The 19,198-nt window shown below is 31.1% G+C and overlaps 1 protein-coding gene across 4 annotated transcripts in view; it reads right to left on the bottom strand.

Moving 5' to 3' along the window:
- Window positions 1-18,571, bottom strand: part of LOC145318892 (uncharacterized) — a 108,430-nt gene extending 89,859 nt beyond the window's left edge. Inside the window, exons 1-5 of one of the 4 annotated variants that reach the window (XM_080160569.1) lie at window positions 18,348-18,571; window positions 14,926-14,965; window positions 14,589-14,627; window positions 2,716-2,819; window positions 2,187-2,284 (exon numbers count right to left, since the gene is read on the bottom strand). In XM_080160569.1, coding sequence (XP_080016695.1) covers window positions 2,187-2,284; window positions 2,716-2,819; window positions 14,589-14,627; window positions 14,926-14,965; window positions 18,348-18,385 — 319 coding nt within the window. In that variant the 5' untranslated portion in view covers window positions 18,386-18,571. The remainder of the gene's footprint in view (window positions 1-2,186; window positions 2,285-2,715; window positions 2,820-14,588; window positions 14,628-14,925; window positions 14,966-18,347) is intronic. The other 3 variants (XM_080160571.1, XM_080160566.1, XM_080160567.1) reach the window with 3 other exon arrangements.
- Between the last annotated feature and the right edge of the window lie 627 nt (window positions 18,572-19,198).

Here is a 19,198-nt window from a genome sequence, read left to right as displayed (position 1 = left end):
TAAAGTCTAAACAACACAAAATAACATTGAATGAAATACCTCTCATTGTTACAGTCATCTTATTAATAGTTTTATTAAATCCTATTTGCTATAGTCAAAATGTGTTATTTAGAATGTAGAGCACAGTTTTTTCTTCATGTTTTTTATATAAGGTTAATTAGAGATAGAAAAAAGAAAATATATAAACAGAAAATGTCGGAAAAATAGATAAAAAGAAAGGGACTGTAATAGATTAATTCACTGTGAAGGAGAAAGGTAGATCAATAAAGGCGTATAAATGAAAGAGGCGGGGATTGAGAGATAACAAGGGGCGTTGTTAGACTGATAGAAATGGGCGTGTTCATTGTTTATATGGGTCAAGTGTAGGAGAAATTAGCGAGTTCAGGTCATTGTTTGTGTAGATATTAACTTTTTCTTTCAAAACAATTGTTATAAGCTTAGCTTTGAAGGGTTTACCCATCACTAAAGCCTTTCGGCGCAACGAAAAGATAGAAGAATCTTATTTCTATGAAAAGTTTTCTTTTCTAATTAAAATATTCAAAAACTGTGTTTTAATAATTATCAATAAGTGAACAAATTTTAAGCTTCGCATATGTTTATGTTTTTTTTCAGATCTAAGTATGTATATGTATTATAAAAATACTATAGTAGCTTCATCCCTAGCAGCTAGGAGCTACTTTGTGGAGGATGGGATCCAACCATGTAAGCAGCACAAGATCTCTGAGACAGGCTAACAAATCCTGCTCCTTTAATATAGAGGATATAAAGATTTCGTCTTAGTGTTAATTCAAATATTTAAAACCTATAAATTCAATCCACAGTCATTTATAATATCTTGTTTTCAAAATTCCAGATATGAAACTTTTAGCAACTCTTGTTTTAATAATCAATAACCTAAAATACAGGGCTTTGCAGCCGCGAGTTAGCCCCCTGCCGCAGTGACATTTACGGTTTATGTACATCCTTAGCTTATATGCGACTGCCGAGCCCTGCTAAAACCTTTATTTTCAAAGATGGGTCGAAAAGGCTTAACTTTGTCGTAAAAAGGGAATGAAGTAAAAGCGGATGAAAAATTTAAATATTTTTATCTTTATTACGTTAGTATAATATGTATTTCTAAAAACTTTTATATAAGCTGCTAAATGGGGTAATACGGGGAAATTTTGTTATTTTTTCAAATGAGATGATTTTAAAATACACTGTTTTTATTAATTAGATTTTTATTTCGCTAAATATATGATTTATATAGAACTAAACATTGTAAAGTTTCATTTTAATTATTGCTTTAGAAATATAAATATATTATATATATATATATATCATTATTTGATTAAAAACTTTACATTGCTTAGACCTATATCGATATTTCAATTCAACTGTTTTAGAGATATCACATTACAAATAAGAAAGTATCAAGCATTAATAAAAATACATATGTATGTGTAAGAATAATATGTTAATCCTTCAATTTCACCCTAACCTCCCTTTCCTCCCTCCTTTGAAAAATCCTGTGCACGCCACATTTTTTAGAAATTAGCTTAAATAATTTTCAATTAACAATAACTCAATATTTTCTTATTTAAAATGTGATTTATTAAACAGATAGATAGATACTTTTAGATAAGGAAAGGTATTCTGAAAATCAAACGAAAAACTGTTTATAATTAATAGTTCTTTCTCGCATCGTATTATAAACGGCTTTGATGCTGTGAGTATTGGTGCAAAAAATATGACTTAACAAAAAAAATTAGCTAATGAGAGGCCACTATAAATTTTACCATTGGTCAACAACGGCCTCTCATTGGCTATTTTTTCTTGTTACGTCATATTTTTTGCACCAATACTCACAGCATCATGGCTTTCCGCGGATATAAAATGTACAATTATAAGATTAAAACCAGTTTTTTTGGCCCTGAGATGCCGAAGGCACGGGCTAAAAAAGTGGTTTTAATCTTATGATTGCACATTTTTATATTTGTAGAAAGCTGGATATAATACGATGTTATACATAGTTTTTTCGTATGGATGAGAACCGGTTCCTATCCACCGGATTCGAATGAATACGAGAAATTAAATACTAATTTTCTTTTGATAAACTTGTCCACATAGTTTATATTACTTTTATGGAAGTTTTTATAATTCTGTTTTCAGAATACCACCTTTGTCCTAGGTATTGCTGTACTCACCAGGATCCAGGTCGAAGTCAGGTACGCTTCCGATGTGACGGTCCTCTATGGGCGAGAGCGGCAGGCAACTCTCCTCAGTGTTAGGGGACCCAAACTCTGGACATTGTAATGGATACTTATTTTATTTTCAATAACTATTTTTTCTTCACTGCTCATTTCTAATAATCTTCAGAATCTTTTTAAGGTATGGACAATGGACAAAAAAACTGATGTACAGCTCAAATTACAAAAAAATTACCCTTTTTTAAGCTAAAAATTATTTTAAAAAAAATATTCGACACTGTTCGCTTGAATGAACCATTTTTAGGCCAACGAATGGAAGATCGTTGACTGCTATTATAATTGAATTTAAATCTTTTAAATAATGTACTTACCTGGTTAGGGGTATGGGGTAGTTTAGGATATCTTTGTGCCTATAAATAGTAAAATTCCCTAATAAATATAAAATTATTCAATCATTTCAGTACTCATATCAGATATGTATATGTATACACATATAGAGTATTATAATACTGGAGTATCCATCCCTAGTTCATAGGGTCCCTCACCCCCTAGTCCTCTGCCCCCTCCACCCACTCCCACACCACCCCCAACTTCCTCTAGAAGGCCTGTGTAGGGATTCTCCTCAAAGTCCTGCAGATCATCATCATATTTTTTCATTGTAACAGATACAGACAGCTTTTATTTCATTTATTTTATGTTCATTATATAACCAAGACAATATTTAGTGATCTCAGTGGATAAAACGTACACTTTATAAACAAACATCTTCAAATTATGATAAATGAAATTACAACTTAAATAGACGAAACTAATGTTTAGTTAAAAAGTTGTACACTGCTAATTTGAACTGCACAATCAAGGTATAATAAACTAAAAGATATCATGCAAAGAATGAGATAAATTAATTATAAAACTGTTGGTAATAGTATAAATTACTGTCCCATTTCTCTGTGATATTAACATAATATTATAATCAAGTAAAATATAAATGGAAAGTATTGTTTACCAACTATCAAGGCTGATCCCAACAGGGGTTTTCTTTTCCTTTCTTAGCCTGTCCTAACCTACAATAACATCAAAATTTAGTTTTCTTTCTTTAACAAGTATAAAATTGATTCGGTAAACTTTTTATTTTATTTTAATATTTATTTTCTACCAATAGAAAAATTTTGCAAATAATGTAATTATTAATAAGTTCATTCTTTTTAAAAAGCTAAAGTATTTTTCTTTCAACATGTTGGGTGGATGGCTAGTAACAAGGTTTGCTCTGGAAATAAAATTAGATGGACTGAAACATGAGAAAAGTTCAAGTTACAAATATATCCTGTGTAGGTTGTAGATGTTAAGAATAATCTAATATTTCAACAAAATATTTCAATTGTTCAATAATGTTCAATTTAGTTAACTTAAATTCGTTTTTTTTTTTATATTTCAACACACTGTTTTTAGTAACTGCTTATTCCTATATTAGCCGTATAATAAAACTATAAAGCTCTAATTTTCGTCAAAAATACATAAGATTAAAATTAAAGAACAGCTACTGACTAACTTTTAACTTCACTTCACACTAGCATCAAAAGTAACAGATTTATGAATTTTATTGCGTTTTAGTAAAGTTTTTTCTTGGTAGATTAAGCTTATTAAAATTTATTTCAAATGCATAAATAATCCCACTAAAAAAAAACTAAAAAAAAGTCTAAAATTTAAAATATCTAGTCAAAGTTGAATGTAATTTTGTTTTCTATTTTGAAAATAGCAACCCCACATCTCTTGGATTTGCTTAATTTTAAGAACACTAAAGTAAAGTATGAGTGTATGAGGAGCACTCTGAAATTATTTCCCAAGAGGGGTCAATATACAAATCTACAAGTAAACAAGGATGACAACATCCATAAATAGAACTAAATTTAAATCCCAAGAGGGGTCAATATACAAATCTACAAGTAAACAAGGATGACAACACCCAGAACAAGAACTATATTTAAATTCCAAGAGAGATCAATGTAAACAAATATACAAGTAAATAAGAATGACAACATCCATTGCATTACTAGAACTATATTTAAATCCCAAGTGGATTCTTTATATAAAAATCTAAGAAGACAAGGATAACATAGGAATTATTCATAGCTCTAGTTTAAAAAACAATCTTAATTTTTAATCTTTTATTTATTGAAGCTTTCAAAACTAAAATGATTTGGTGTTATTATATGCAAATTATGAGATAAATGTACTGGGAAATTTGTTAGCCAATACACCTGAAAACCTTAATAGAAATTTAAACTTTCGGGTTAAATTCAGAACAATAGATATATAAGGTGCATACTACTTTGTGTAGTATCAAAGATAAAGAACATTTTTCTATTTTAAAAAGTATAATTAAGTCAGGCCGAAATCTAAAATGGTTAATATGAGTTTTAAAGGCATAGAATTTATCCATTTATACTTCATATGGTTTTTCTTCTTAATTTTTAAAAAGAATTTACTGTAGATTTTATATTTAGTTTAGATTAAAAACATTAATTCTAAATAAAAAAAAACTATTTTTAGGTATGACCTATGGGTATATTTTAAATTGTAGTTGGCCAGTTAAATTACTTTGGTAATGGGCATAATTGGTAATGTAACTGATTAAAAACCTTGTTATCTAATAAAGCTCTATTCTTTAACTCTATTATTCCAACCATAAGATCTAAATTTGACCAAAATCTCTCACTAAGCCTCTTTACAAAGCAAGTATATCCACATAGTTTAAGTACAGTTTCTAAACCGGCATATTGTAAAGATTTTCTACACGTAGATACTGTTATTCCGTCAATATTATGACATAGCATAGAGCGTTGTTAAAAACCTTGTTAAAATTGTCTTTTTTTATTTTAAACCTTCGTGTAAATGTTACTTGATTAAATGATTTCAATGATAACATAAAAAAATCTTCCATTATTTAATATTTGGTTTTGGTGACTTCTTTGATGATTAAGCAAAGTTTATAATTTGTACAAAGTATTTTGCATTATTATTAATTTTACAACAAAGAAACAAAAATTTTATTGTGGGCTATATTTTCTTTCTAATGAATTAACTTTGAAAGAAATATTACTCACTATATTTCGTTGCCCAATGACTAAATTTGAGTAGGTACACTACCACAAGATCCTAAAATTTAGTAAAAGATGGTTTCCGCCTGGCTTGACAGATTTCATGGAGCATGCCAGGGATACAATGATAGTAAAATGAAAGATAAATTAATCTTCCACCAATTAAAGGTTAATTGGAGTTTCATAATTTGAGTGTGAAGATACCAGGTTTTGTTGATTTAAAGCTTCAGCACCCTTTTTCCTTATAAAACTGCAACTATTCTAATTAGGGTAAATTTTAAGCATGAATAAGGTAATGAGACTAATCTACCTAAATTCTGGTATTCTGCATCCTGATAAAGCTTTCACATGACACATAAACATTAAAATCTAAACCTAGGATGATAAGAATACATTGGGTTGAAAATATCAGAAGACCAAAGCAAATAATTTAGTCAACCATTGATATACCCTTGTGTCTCTGTGTATTTTGTTGAGCCTGCACATCTTGTCATAGAAGTTTTCTTTCAGTTTGCATGCACTACTCAAGGACAAGGGGTACAATTCAGAATAGTAATAATAATATTTGATGCTTTTCCATTCCCACAAGTGGCCAGTTAAGCACTGATAATCACCCCCCTCCCTTTTTTTTAAATAGATTTAAAATAAGGAGGCTTATTTTTGTTTTTTTCCTATGTCCAACCCCTGCAGGGAGCCATATCCTTGCAAGGCATATGCCTTATTTTTGCAACAAACCCTTCTTCACATCTCTAGTTAAATTAAAATATCGTAATGCAAAATCCTTTAAATCCCTGGCTGTTGCTTTGCTTGCTCAGTTACATAGTGATAGGGGTCTATACATAGGCGTCCAAGGGGGGGGGGGTAATGGGCCATTTGGCACCCCCAAAATTTTTTGAACAATACCCCCCCCCCAAAAAAATTACCCCTACCTTGGGGGTGCCGTAGGCACCCCCAACGATTTTGGGGGGGGTATTTACCCCCCCCGAACCATTTTGGGGGGGTAATTACCCCCCCCCAAAATAAATGTTCTTTAAAAAAAATTTTTTTGGGGGGGTATTTACCCCCCCCAAATTGAATGTTCTTAAAAAAAAATTTTACTGAAAATTTTTTTTTGGGGGGGGAGGGAGTAATCCCCGCCCCCCCCCTAGATATACCACACTTTTCTGGGATCTTGCTGAGTCAAGTATCAACTGTTGGGAATATCAATGGATGACTCCATGCAAAATTTGAGCCGGATCCGGCCAAAACCGGCCGTGAATTTTATGAAAAACCGTTTTTTTCCGGTTTTTAAGGGGTATCTGTAAATCGATTCAGCTGGAGCAAAACCGGTTGGAGGTACAAAAAATTTTACTTCATATGAAATTTAGCCAATGCAATTGCCTACAAAAATGTACTTCATCATCAACTTGATTTGACAACTCTTTCCCCTCCTAAATGTCCATTAAAACCTCGGAAACGGCAAAAATCGCCAAAAATCACGCCTTCGGCGACAAATAACGGCTAAACGGTCAGCCGGAGGCGAATGAAACATAAATAAAGAAATGTCCGCCTCAAAAAGTTGTTCAATATCAAAGAGATGCTTGAAGTCTCTAAAACGACTCCTTCCCCTCCTTTAAGGGGAAAAACTGAAAAAACGTGATTTTCAAAAGTATGCCCACTACGTGGGTGTGGGGGGCACTGAACCCGTCACCCCAGGGTCACCAAATATAAAGTCTAGGCGGCCCACAATGCTGAATTTTCACCAAGTGAAAGTCTTGTGTCATTATCTCTTATGAGAAAAAAGTTATTAATTAATTAAAATTTCAAATTGTGATTTTTTGATGGATTTCTTTGATGAAATGACAGGCCGGTCAATTTTTAGGCCATTTTTTGCGGTTTTTGGGCCGTCACGCCCAAACGGTTTGAGATAATCTCACGGGACCTTTTGCCCAACCTAAGTCTGGTTATTTGTGAGGTCTAGGAAAAAAAAACAGACTTACGCAAAAGATTATAATTATAATCTTTACACAGAAAAATGGCACGAGGTGAGGGTTTGAGGGGGCAAAATGAGCCGACCAGCGATTTTTGACGGCACGCAGCGACGTTGTGCTTCATCCAATCCGGGATTTTTTTCTTCTTAGACCTTACAAATAACCAGGCTTAGGTCGGGCTAAAGGTCCCGTGAGATTATATCAAACCGTTTGGACGTGACAGCCCAAAAACCGCAAAAAATGGCCTAAAAATTGACCGGCCTGTCATTTAATCAAAGAAATCCATCAAAAAATCACAATTTGAAATTTTAATTAATTAATAACTTTTTTCTCATAAAAGATAATGACACAAGACTTTCACTTGGTGAAAATTTAGCATTGTGGGCCGCCTAGACTTTATATTTGGTGACCCTGGGGTGACGGGTTCAGTGCCCCCCACACCCACGAAGTGGGCATACTTTTGAAAATAACGTTTTTTCAGTTTTTCCCCTTAAAGGAGGGGAAGGAGTCGTTTTAGAGACTTCAAGCATCTCTTTGATATTGAACAACTTTTTGAGGCGGACATTTCTTTATTTATGTTTCATTCGCCTCCGGCTGACCGTTTAGCCGTTATTTGCCGCCGAAGGCGTGATTTTTGGCGATTTTTGCCGTTTCCGAGGTTTTAATGGACATTTAGGAGGGGAAAGAGTTGTCCAATCAAGTTGATGATCAAGTACATTTTTGTAGGCAATTGCATTGGCTAAATTTCATGTGAAGTAAAATTTTTTGTACCTCTAACCGGTTTTGCTCCAGCTGAATCGATTTACAGATACCCCTTAAAAACCGGAAAAAACCGGTTTTTCATAAAATTCACGGCCGGTTTTGGCCGGATCCGGCTCAAATTTTGCATGGAGTCATCCTTTGATATTCCCAACAGTTGATACTTGACTCAGCAAGATCCCAGAAAAGTGTGGTATATCTACGGGCCCCCCCCCCCCTAAAAAAAGTCATAGTGTGACTCGAGCCTTGAGGTGTAATATATTTTATGTTCCTCGTTTGGTCTCCTAATAGTTAATGAAAAGTATATCCTAATGATTCAATTAAATCAGATCTTGCAGACGACATTTAAACCGGCTTCCAAAAAACAGGTTTCTTACGAATACGTTCATAGCAGACAGATTGTTATTGTTTACAAATTTCATCATACACGCTAAACGAGAATAAAAAAGTGAAGTTATATTTTAATTGAAAAAAAAGATTTAAAGTTATTTTGGTGAACTGTGTTACCAAAAATAAAATAAGTAGTACATTAGTTGTTGAAATATCAAGCTTTATATCATTGCAAACTGTCAGTCAGTCATAAAATCTTTAGGGTAGGGCAGGGCCAAGTCAGTTGCTAGGCGAAATCGTTATTATTTTGACATATCTTCATTAAATGACATTTATCTCCATGTTCTAATCGATTAACAGAAAATTACATGAAACCTATAAGACGCTTCACTTTAAAGTATAATCATATTGGTTCATTGGTTAGTGAGTTAATTATTGTATTTTTATGTTCTAAAGAATGAGATACTACTATATATTTGAATAGTAGTGGCGCCCTTAGCATCTAAGAACTCGTGTTTTCTAAAGGGTAAAAAGGGAGGAGAAAAATAGCCTAAAACCACTCAAAGGATTGACCTATAATAGTGTGGAACCATCATGGGATCTATGTGAAGCTTTCCTAAAAAGGAGAACTCAGTATTAAAAGTAATGAAATCTGAAGCTATAGTCAAATAAACCTTACTTACTACTTTATGTTATAGGATAGTACTTATTAACTTAATAGATTAGGTAGGTGCTTTTTTTACATAATTAAATACCCCCCCCAAAAATTTTACCCCCGGGGTAAATTAGTTTGGGGGGGGTAATTACCCCCCCCAACAGATTTGGGGGGAGTATTTACCCCCCCCAACAGACTTTAGGGGGGGTAATTACCCCCCCCAATCAAATTTTACCCCCGGGGTCAAAATTTTGGGGGGGTAAAAAAAATTTCGGCGCGCTTCGCGCGCCATTTTACCCCCCCCAAACACGAATTACCCCCCCCCCCCCTAAAATTTTTTATCCCCCCCAAAAAAAAAAGCTTGGACGCCCCTGGGTCTATACCTTCATTAAAGTTAAAGGAATAGCTAATTATAAACTAGTCACTCCACAATATGGTAACTTCTCCCTTTACAGGCAGCTTACCAGCCAGTTTCCGGCAAAAATATTTTTCAGTCACCATAATCAATATAATTTGTGCTGAAAATAAAGCAATAATTAAAAGTGGCAATTTTCAGCGCATGTGAAATTCTATTTTATTCTTACATTGATATAATGATGCCATAAAATTTGACAGGTTTACATAATAAGCCTTAATGTTTGAACACTTGAATGAAGAACTATGCACCAAGCCTCTTGAAAAACCCCATATTGTGTGTGAAATTCAGGGAAAGAGGGATCATACTATAAATTAATCCTTTATCCTTTCATTCCCCTCTAATTATTATCAAATAATATAATTTATTTACAATGCCTGCCATAAGCTAAAGGTTTAGCATTGACAATAAACTTCCAATCTTAAAACATTATTGTCAATAGAATTACACCCTTTATCAATCTGAAATTTTCTTTAATTTAAAGTACTGCTATGATTTATATTGCTGCAATGCTAATGCAGATTTTTGTACTTGTGATTTTATTTTTGACAAAGCTACATTTCAGATAAACTTTAAAAAAATAAAACTATTGAAACCTTTCTTATTTTAGTTGAGATGATTGCAATTTGAATTCTTGCTATCAATTTTCAACAAAGCTCTTCTGTAATTGTAAACATTGGCAGTTGATTTCTATTATTTTACAAATGCTCATTTCATTACCTATATTTTAATTGGCCAGTAAATCTATTTTATGTCAGTTAACAAGTTGAGTAATACACCAATACCTAACTTAACTTATCCTAAAAATGTTTCTAAAATACAGAAATGTTTATTTTAATTAACTGTAGTTTACTTCAAGGAAAGTTAGATTGATTTTAAAATGTTTTTTTGCTTTGCGCACATCTCATTCTTGTTTTCTTTATTTGTAAGAGTTTGGTGAGATTTAAAAAGTTGGCTCTGATCTTCCATATGCACTATGCATACAGAATCTTCCATCTTCAGGGAGTGTGATGGAGGCAAAATATCACTCTCATTTTTATAGGATAAAAAATGTCTAAAAACTACTATGAAAATTGACGATTATTCCCTTTTTAAACTGATAACTTTAATCACATTACTAAGATTTTAATAAACTCTAAAAATATTTTTTTTTACTTTAATTTAAATATGATTACAATAAATCCATTTCATAGGAAATGAATGGAATTATAAAAAAAAGTAAGTTTTTGTAGATGCTAATATAAAAAAGTACCAAATTACAAAACTTCACAAGCTTGATTATTAAGATTATTTATGACAATGTCCTTTTTCAAGATAAGATATTCTCATGGGTATATTAACCCATATCAATTGGTTAAATTTTTAACCTTTTAAATTGTAAGCAATCACTCTTAAAAAAATAACCCTTATGCTCATATTTTACCCCCGAAAATTCAATACTACGCCCTTGCTGGATTTGGTTTAAATTTGTTGCATGGAAATTTAACTTTGCAATAAATCCTTTAAAGGCTCAAATTTAACTTTGGCTTTAGAAGACACTTTAAACAGTTTTATATTTTTCCGCTACACACATCCAAAGCCGTTTCCATCTAATTAAAATTAACTTTTTTTGAGGTAAAAAATAAAATTAGCTCTAAAATCGTTGCATGTGGTTATGTGGCTCTATCAACCAACTTAACATGACCTAACAAAGAAGTGTAAGAATATATTGCTTAAGCAAAATTAAGGGTTAGAGAGGGGGTGGGGGTGGAAGGATTATTTATTTGTGATCTATACGTATACAATTTAGCCAGGAAATATGTGTGATAAAGTTTGGTTATACGAGCTATAAAACTTAATAATTTATGAAAACCAATGATTCGGGGATAGGATAATGGGGCAGGAGAAATAAACCTCCTGGTCCCATAAATCAAACCTAGAAGTTTAAAATCCAAAATGAGATAAATTTACATAGACATCATGATCAACTATTTGGGCTAAATATGAACTTTTGTCCACCCCATAAAACTTTTACAATAAAAACTAACATCTTTGTGATATAATAACTTTTAGGATTTACTGAGTTTGACAAATTATTGAATCGTGTTTCAAATAAATTAGTTAGATACTATTGTTTGTGTGTAATATTATTTTTTCCTTCATTGACCTGTCCCTATATCTCAAATGGAAACAAGGCTTCATAATAAACTTTAATTTGATTTCTCGGTCTGGGTTCTCACATGAATATGGTCTGTTATTACATTGTTCCTGGAGAATTATTTAATTTCTCAGAATATTATCACAGGAAGATAAAATAAAGTTACCCTTGTCCTTTTCATTTCAAACAACGTAGGATAATTCTGTAACTATTAGATATAGATTTAGCATTTTACACTAAGTTAGAGTGTAGTGATTAAAAATTTGATAATAGTCTGACTGAAATGATTCTTGAAAAAAATTTTAAGATAAATATTTCTTTCCTTTCATATCAACTTCCTTTTGGTTTTGTATCAAAATCAGTTTTGCCCCAAGTGCACCCTGAAAATTGGTCAATACTTAAGGAGTTTATTAGCAACTTAAGTTGACGAAAAGAAACAATTGTTATAAGACGGAGAGTAGTATTTTAATCTTATTTATGACAAAGAAATATTAGTTTAAATTTAATTCCAATCTTGAAAAATCCATGAATGTGTTTCCTTTCCATAAATTTTATATAGACTGCAAGCGTGTGATAAAATCTAGGTCAGATTTATAATTAATTAACTACAGAGGTAAATGGTTTCTTTTTGTACAAAACAAATCTAAAAAGTTTATTTTTTTCTCAAAAATACTTCATTCTTCCTTATTATGAAATAAACTGAAAGTAAAAGTTTTTTTTGTATAGGTTAGATAATATTGGGCAGTCCCGCAATGTAAAGGATCCGCAGTTATAAGCCCCTCAGATTTAGGGCCTCTCGCAGGGATAAGTCATTAGGATTAAAAACTTAGGCCTTTTTGACCAATGCTTCATAGGCCTTTTGAGGGTAAACGCCTCTATTATCGCTTGCTGTTAACACAAGATGTAGAATACCCCATTTCTCCCATCTACTTTGAAGAGGTTTTCATCCCCCCTTTCCTTTTCCTTTCCCGAAATCTATATGACGTCACAGGACTCAAAAGTAATACAGATTGGGCTTCGTCCAAGTTGCATGGTTACTAATATGGAATATTATAGTCTTGCTTAGTACAGTACAGAAATGATAACCATTTACTGTTTATCTAGCTTTTGAGATTTATGCAAACTGCAAACAATTTTAAATTGCATAATGTCTAGAACAGAAAATAAACAGTTTATTTTCATATTTTTCAGTATGAAATTTACTGAAATATCTTGAATGAAATAACGTGATAAATATCTGTGTATGTCAGTGTCTCTGTATGTAGATCAGGCTGTAACGATATGGATCTCCTTTTACAGTAAAGCTTCATATAGGTTCGGAAAAGGTTTATATTTATCTTGGGGTAGGGTACCACCACCATCCATATCGCCACTGGAAAAATACCCTCTCACAAAATTGGAGGATCAACTTCTAATTTGAGAATTCGGGGGTATATTTATATTATTTGAAAGATAAGTTCAGTTGTGTCATTTTAACAATGATTGATTATCGCAAGTTTTTCTAAATTAGATAAGTGTGTTGTACAAAGTACATAACTTGCCTATGAAAAGCAAACAATAGAAGAAAAAGGTACCCCAAATCAAACATATCCTATTTCTAATTGGTGTAATTTATGCTCTGTTTACCGTTGCTGACAAATAAAACATCTAATATAGTTTTATTCAAGAATATAGTAGATATTGAATCGAGAATTAAACCAACATAGAACATTTTATGAGTATTGTAGGTAATGTAAGGGCCTCATAGAATTAGAACCCCCCCCCCTCCCCCACACAAGTGATTATCTGTCTGCTCCACCTTCCTACGAGAATACTCACCTGGAAAAATTTTCCCCTCCAAAAAACTGATACAAATTTAAATGGTAAATGTACTTCCTCTCCCCCTAGTGCCCCTAGAGAACCTTTAAAGACGTAGTCGCTAGTATTACTCAATCCTTTTTTTATGAAATCCATAATATTTTAGATCCCTGATTTTTTTCTTTTATTTACTCCTCAAACAAAAACATTTTAGTTTCTTCAGACAAAAACCAAAGAAAAGTTAATGGTATGTTTGTTTAGATATATAAACATACAGGGATGGGTAAATATTGACAATAAATAATCTTTCCCCCAGGACAAAAAATCAGACAGGAAGAGAACATTGGACTGTAAATTATACCGATGCGCATTGTTTTATGAATAAAATATATTAATGATTTTGTCCAATAAATTTGATCTATCAAAAAAAAAACATTTTTTTCTTAATTCAATAATGCCCTACCCCCTAAGATCTCTGGTTATTATACACTTGTTTAACTTAAACCAATTTTCAGATTGCTGATTTCGTTTATATTTTAATTGTGTTATATGAATGATTTATTGGCAAGTTCATTTATCCATTATTGGGGAAATAGGTGCGGTAAAGGGGGTGGATTGTTATTTTAGCCAGCTGCGAGTATTACTTAATCAGACGATATGAAAATCTGGTGCAACATCCAAGTAGTAAAATATCGATAGTTGTTTGAAACAATATAAAAAAAAGAATCAATAAGTTTTTATTTTAAGCACTTAATCAGTGAGAGGCTTAGTATATTTCCAAGTGTACAATCCCTCTATCCATGATTTGCCGCCCATATCTTTTCAACACGCATATAGAATAATATTTTCAAACTTAAAATTCTTCAAAGATTTTCCTTTTCTTAACTTAAAAAGGAAACAAATAATGATATAACAACAAAATGGGTAAATATAATCAAAATATAACTTTAAATTACTTTTATAATATAAATTCAAAAACATAATGGGGTTAGTAAAATTAGATTTAAAATTTTATCCCCCCCTCCCTTCCACACCCAAAATACAAAATCCTAAGTACTCTGTTAAAGTTAAAACGAGAACACTTCTTCCTTTAAAACGATATAAATTATTTTGATGCCTAAATATTACCTACATACAAAATTCTTGCAATCAAAGCGTTGGTTGTCAATGGGGGTGCCAATTTTTTTTTTATATATATAAAACATTTTTAATATTATGATTTTTAAAAATATGAATGCCTGTAGCTCAGATCCCAAGTCCAAGCTATGGTTCTGCTCCTAAAATTAAAGCAAGTACAATTAGTCATGGAAAAAACACAGCAAAAGCTACATTTTTTATCACAAGAGGGTGCGTTTCTAGCATCTAGGGGCTTTCAATTTTAAGGCCTAGAAATAAAATAACCGAAAATAATGCAAGCTTTAAAGTGGAGCCTTTTCAATTTTAATTTTAAAAGGTTGGTTATACAAACCCTCGGAGAGTCGAGGAAATGAAATGCAGAACTTAACTAATTAAACATCTACGAACGCTCCTTCAACAATACGAAACATAGAGCAGCTTCGCTATTAATAATTATACCTGGTAGTAACTGAACCAGGAGCTTTTTCTAGGCTTCAACCTGAAATAAAAAAATGTAATTTTTTTTTCATATAGAAAAATAAATATTCTGTCCTTTTGTGTAACTGTACAGCAGACATACAAACAGCAGAAAACGTCTATAGGTATAATTTTCTAAATTTTTATAGGAAAAATAATGATTTTTTAAAGAAAGAAGATTTAATCAATTCAATTAGGGTGATCTTTATCTTAATGTTTAGTTAATTTAGATCAATTTTGTTAGGAGTCTAACAGAGAAAATATACCAACTTGTATTAGCTAACAAACTTTCGGTCCAATGGGTTTTTAATCTGAAGGGAAGTTTAATATATTTTTTAAGGTTGTTATACCATTATACAAATCGTATTTCAAAACAAAGCCGTAGAGGCTATGTGCGAAGGTGCTAATCTTATCTATTGAAATTTTAATCGGTTTGAATAAAACAAAACATTTGACATATTTCATAAATATATTCTCGCCGTTAAGGTAATTAGAAGGTTAATTAAACTAAAACTCTCTATTTCTTACAAAATGGTTTATGATATTTTTTCCAAATGCTAAATACCTGGCTTTTACCTATAACAATATAGTTACAACTGTATTACACAAAACGAAAGTATAATAATATTACGGCTCAGTAAGTTTTGTCATAAATACACTTATCATAAATATATTTGTCATAAAAAAATTTGTCATAAAGGTACGTTTCTCATAAATTACATTTGTCATAAAACCATTTGTCATAAAGGTACATTTGTCATAAATTACATTTCTCATAAATTACATTTCTCATAAATTACATTTGTCATAAAACCATTTGTAATAAAGGTACATTTGTCATGAAAATATTTGTCATAGGTACCAGTATAAAACTTTGGGCACCAGTATAAAACTTTGGGTACCAGTATAAAACTTTGGGTAGCAGTATAAAACTTTGGATACCAGTATAAAACTTTGGGTACCAGTATAAAACTTTGGGTACTAGAATATAATTTGGGTAACAGTAGAAAAACGTACTGACAAACGTACCTATATGAAAAATGAACCTTTATGACAAATGTACCTTTATGACAAATGTATCTTTATGACAAACGTACCTTTATGACAAACGTACCTTTATGATAAATGTATATATAAAAAGTGTACTTTTATGACATATGTTTTATGACAAATGTATTTATGACAAGAGTATCTATGACAAAAATTACTGCATGAGCCAAATTTATTTTGCTTAGTTACAAAAAGTTTATGGAATAATTTACTGTTCTTAATAAAAATATTTTCCAAATCTTTACTTACAAAAAACCATGCTTAAACGGAATAATCATTAATAATAATAATAATAATATTATAATTAATACTTGTTTACTTTTTGTGTGTACTTTTTATCCCTTTTCTAATAGGTACACTACTTAAGTAGATTTGTATATATAGCTATACCTTTCATACCCCTTTGTTTAATGTATGTTTATAGTTATATAATAGTATAGACACAGAAAAATAAATAAAGAAATACTCTAAAATTCAGTTAATCTCAAAAAAAATAAATGAAAACTTCCTTTATTTATCGCCCATCAACAAAATAATATTAAAATAAAATAATATATAAAGACAATTTTTTTTTTCATTAATGTTACTTAACCCTTTGTTTACAGTATTAAACAATATACTTAATTTTTCTAAATACATGTCTGTGCTTTTTTGTATACATTTCTATATGATAGAAAAATATTGTTATTCCCGTAAAATCCCATATAACGACAGTTGATACAATAACACCCCCTTAATCCTATTTGACATTAATATAAACAATCATACTTTTTTTATGAAAAATAATATCTTTTAGATTTTGAAGCAATCTGTCTTCTGTATGTAAATAGTTCTAAAAACTCCATATAACAATTATAAAATTTTATTTATTAGTTTAAGTCATAAAAAAATTAAATTCAGATAAATCGGGTAATATGCACATTTTTTAAAAGTAGAAACAGACAACCATCCTACTACTTTTACCCAGATCAACCAAATTTACAATTAGGAAGAATCTTTAATATCAAAAGCGACAAAGATGTCACAATTTACTAAAGACCAAACCAACAAAAGTTAGATGATTGATACACTATTGATCAGAAGGGTTTTGCCGAAAAATGTGTATAACCATTCGTCAATTATGTTATTACTTTCTAGTATTTTTGGGGGATAACAGGGATTATCTATTCTATCTTATGTTTTAGAGAAGTAGGATTTCCATGTCCTCTAAGATTTCATAAACGTCTTGAAACATCATATTATAAATTTCAAGGAAGATCAGTATAAGTTTAAGGTGGTTTTAAGCTGACAATTAGCGACATAAACCCGAGAAAAAAACTCCTTTGTTTTCACCACCACACCCCTATAAGGCAAAGCTATTATTATAAGAGGCGATGGGTTAACCTTATTATCTTCTCTTTAAAACCATGGATACCATTGACCACACCCTGTATTCCCTGATGTAATACTTTCAACATATATCTGGTTATTTCTTTTTTTCTGTCATTATCATTATTACAAATAAACAATACATTATAACAATATTTGCCTAATTCTTATATTTTAGAAAGGAGTGTAGAGATGAAACGACACTGCAACATAGCTTAAAACCTACACAATTTTCCTTGGGTTGGGATTGAAGTAAACACATGCAGACACTCAGATTTGCACCCTACTACCTTAGAAATTTCCAATACGAAGCATTTTCATAATTTTGTATAACTATTGGCCTAATCACACGCCCCTTGGGATGGGAAAGAAGAAGTTGGACCACGTTAATCAAGGGGTTATAACTTTTTAAACACAAAGGCATATGAAAAATTAGGGTTATTAGGTAATAGGATCTTTTGTTACCAAAAACATATAGACAAACAGGCATCTTATGTTTTTTTTATTTTGTATATCTATCTATGCAAGGACATAGAAGCTTTTTTTTTTTTTTGGGGGGGGGGGAATTAAGGGGCTTCCAATGTTTTTGGGTATTTAATAGTTATTTCTCGCATCGTATTATAAACAGCTTTCCGCGGATATAGAAAGTACAATTATGAGATTAGAACTAGTTTTTTTAGCCCCGAGGTGCCGGAGGCACCGGCTAAAAGAACTGGTTTTAATCTTATGATTGTACATTTTTATATTCGTAGAAAGCTGGATATAATACGATGCTAGACATAGTTTTTTCGTATGGTTGAGAACCGGTTCCTATCCACCGGATTCGAATGAATACGAGAAATGTAATTCACAAAATATGTTTGGTGGGTTTGATAATTTTCTTAAAAGCTTAGTGTTAGACTTTTACAGTTATCACGTAGAACAAAATAGACTGGTTAAAAACTTCGCTTTTTTGGATGTTATATATAATCCTTGTTTGTATTAACCTTGTGTATCCCATCTTTTGTTCTTGTCTACCCTCCATTACAAGTCATTTTATAAACCATTAGTAACACACATGACCATGCATAGTAATCACAAGGAATAAATTATTTTTTTGTTGTAATTTTTATTAATTACAATTGTATTATTACTTTTTTCTACGTAATAATCACTTTTTTACTTTCACTAATCTCTTAATTATTGACTTTTTAAACATTATTATTGACATATTTCATTGTGTCATAATTTTTTTAATCTCTGAAAATTAAAAAGTTTAGTGATTTTATTTAAGCAAAGAATCTCCAAACCTCGATTCAAATAAAATTTTATGTATGTTAAATAATTGTATACAGTATTGGCCTGTTATTTGCCAAGACAAATCCTTTATCTTACTAAGAAAATTAATATGAAGAAAAACAATTTACTCCAACTTGTAGAATTATTCATTTTTTTAGAGCAAGTTTTTTTTCTGATTGGTAATAACTAATAGTATGATGATCTTTTTTGAAAAGAAAGTTTTTAAAAAAGACAACAATTAATTTTGGAGTAGCTGTTCATAATTATCCAAGAAACTGTATTCTTTTTGTCTTTTAGTTGTGGATAGACGGAAAGACAGACAAAACAGACATATGTCATATTTTTTTATTGGGAAAAAATAAAAGAGATTCTTTTATTAATACTGAAGACAAAAGTCAAAGCATGTACACATTTTTGTTATTAACAAAAGAAGCTATCCATGTTTAAACTGGTGACATTTCGTTGACATAAATTTAAAGTCAATGTCGACTTATTGACCTTTGGTTATTTTTTACATGATTGTAACATATATAATTTAACTGATATTTTCGTCGACCTA

The sequence above is a fragment of the Acartia tonsa genome, chromosome 5 (genome assembly GCF_053477335.1).
Source record: "Acartia tonsa isolate MP-2025a chromosome 5, ASM5347733v1, whole genome shotgun sequence".
Classification (NCBI taxonomy): Eukaryota; Metazoa; Arthropoda; class Copepoda; order Calanoida; family Acartiidae; genus Acartia; species Acartia tonsa.
The sequence above is the reverse complement of the archived record's forward strand: the minus strand, read 5'-3'. Positions and strand labels throughout refer to the sequence as shown.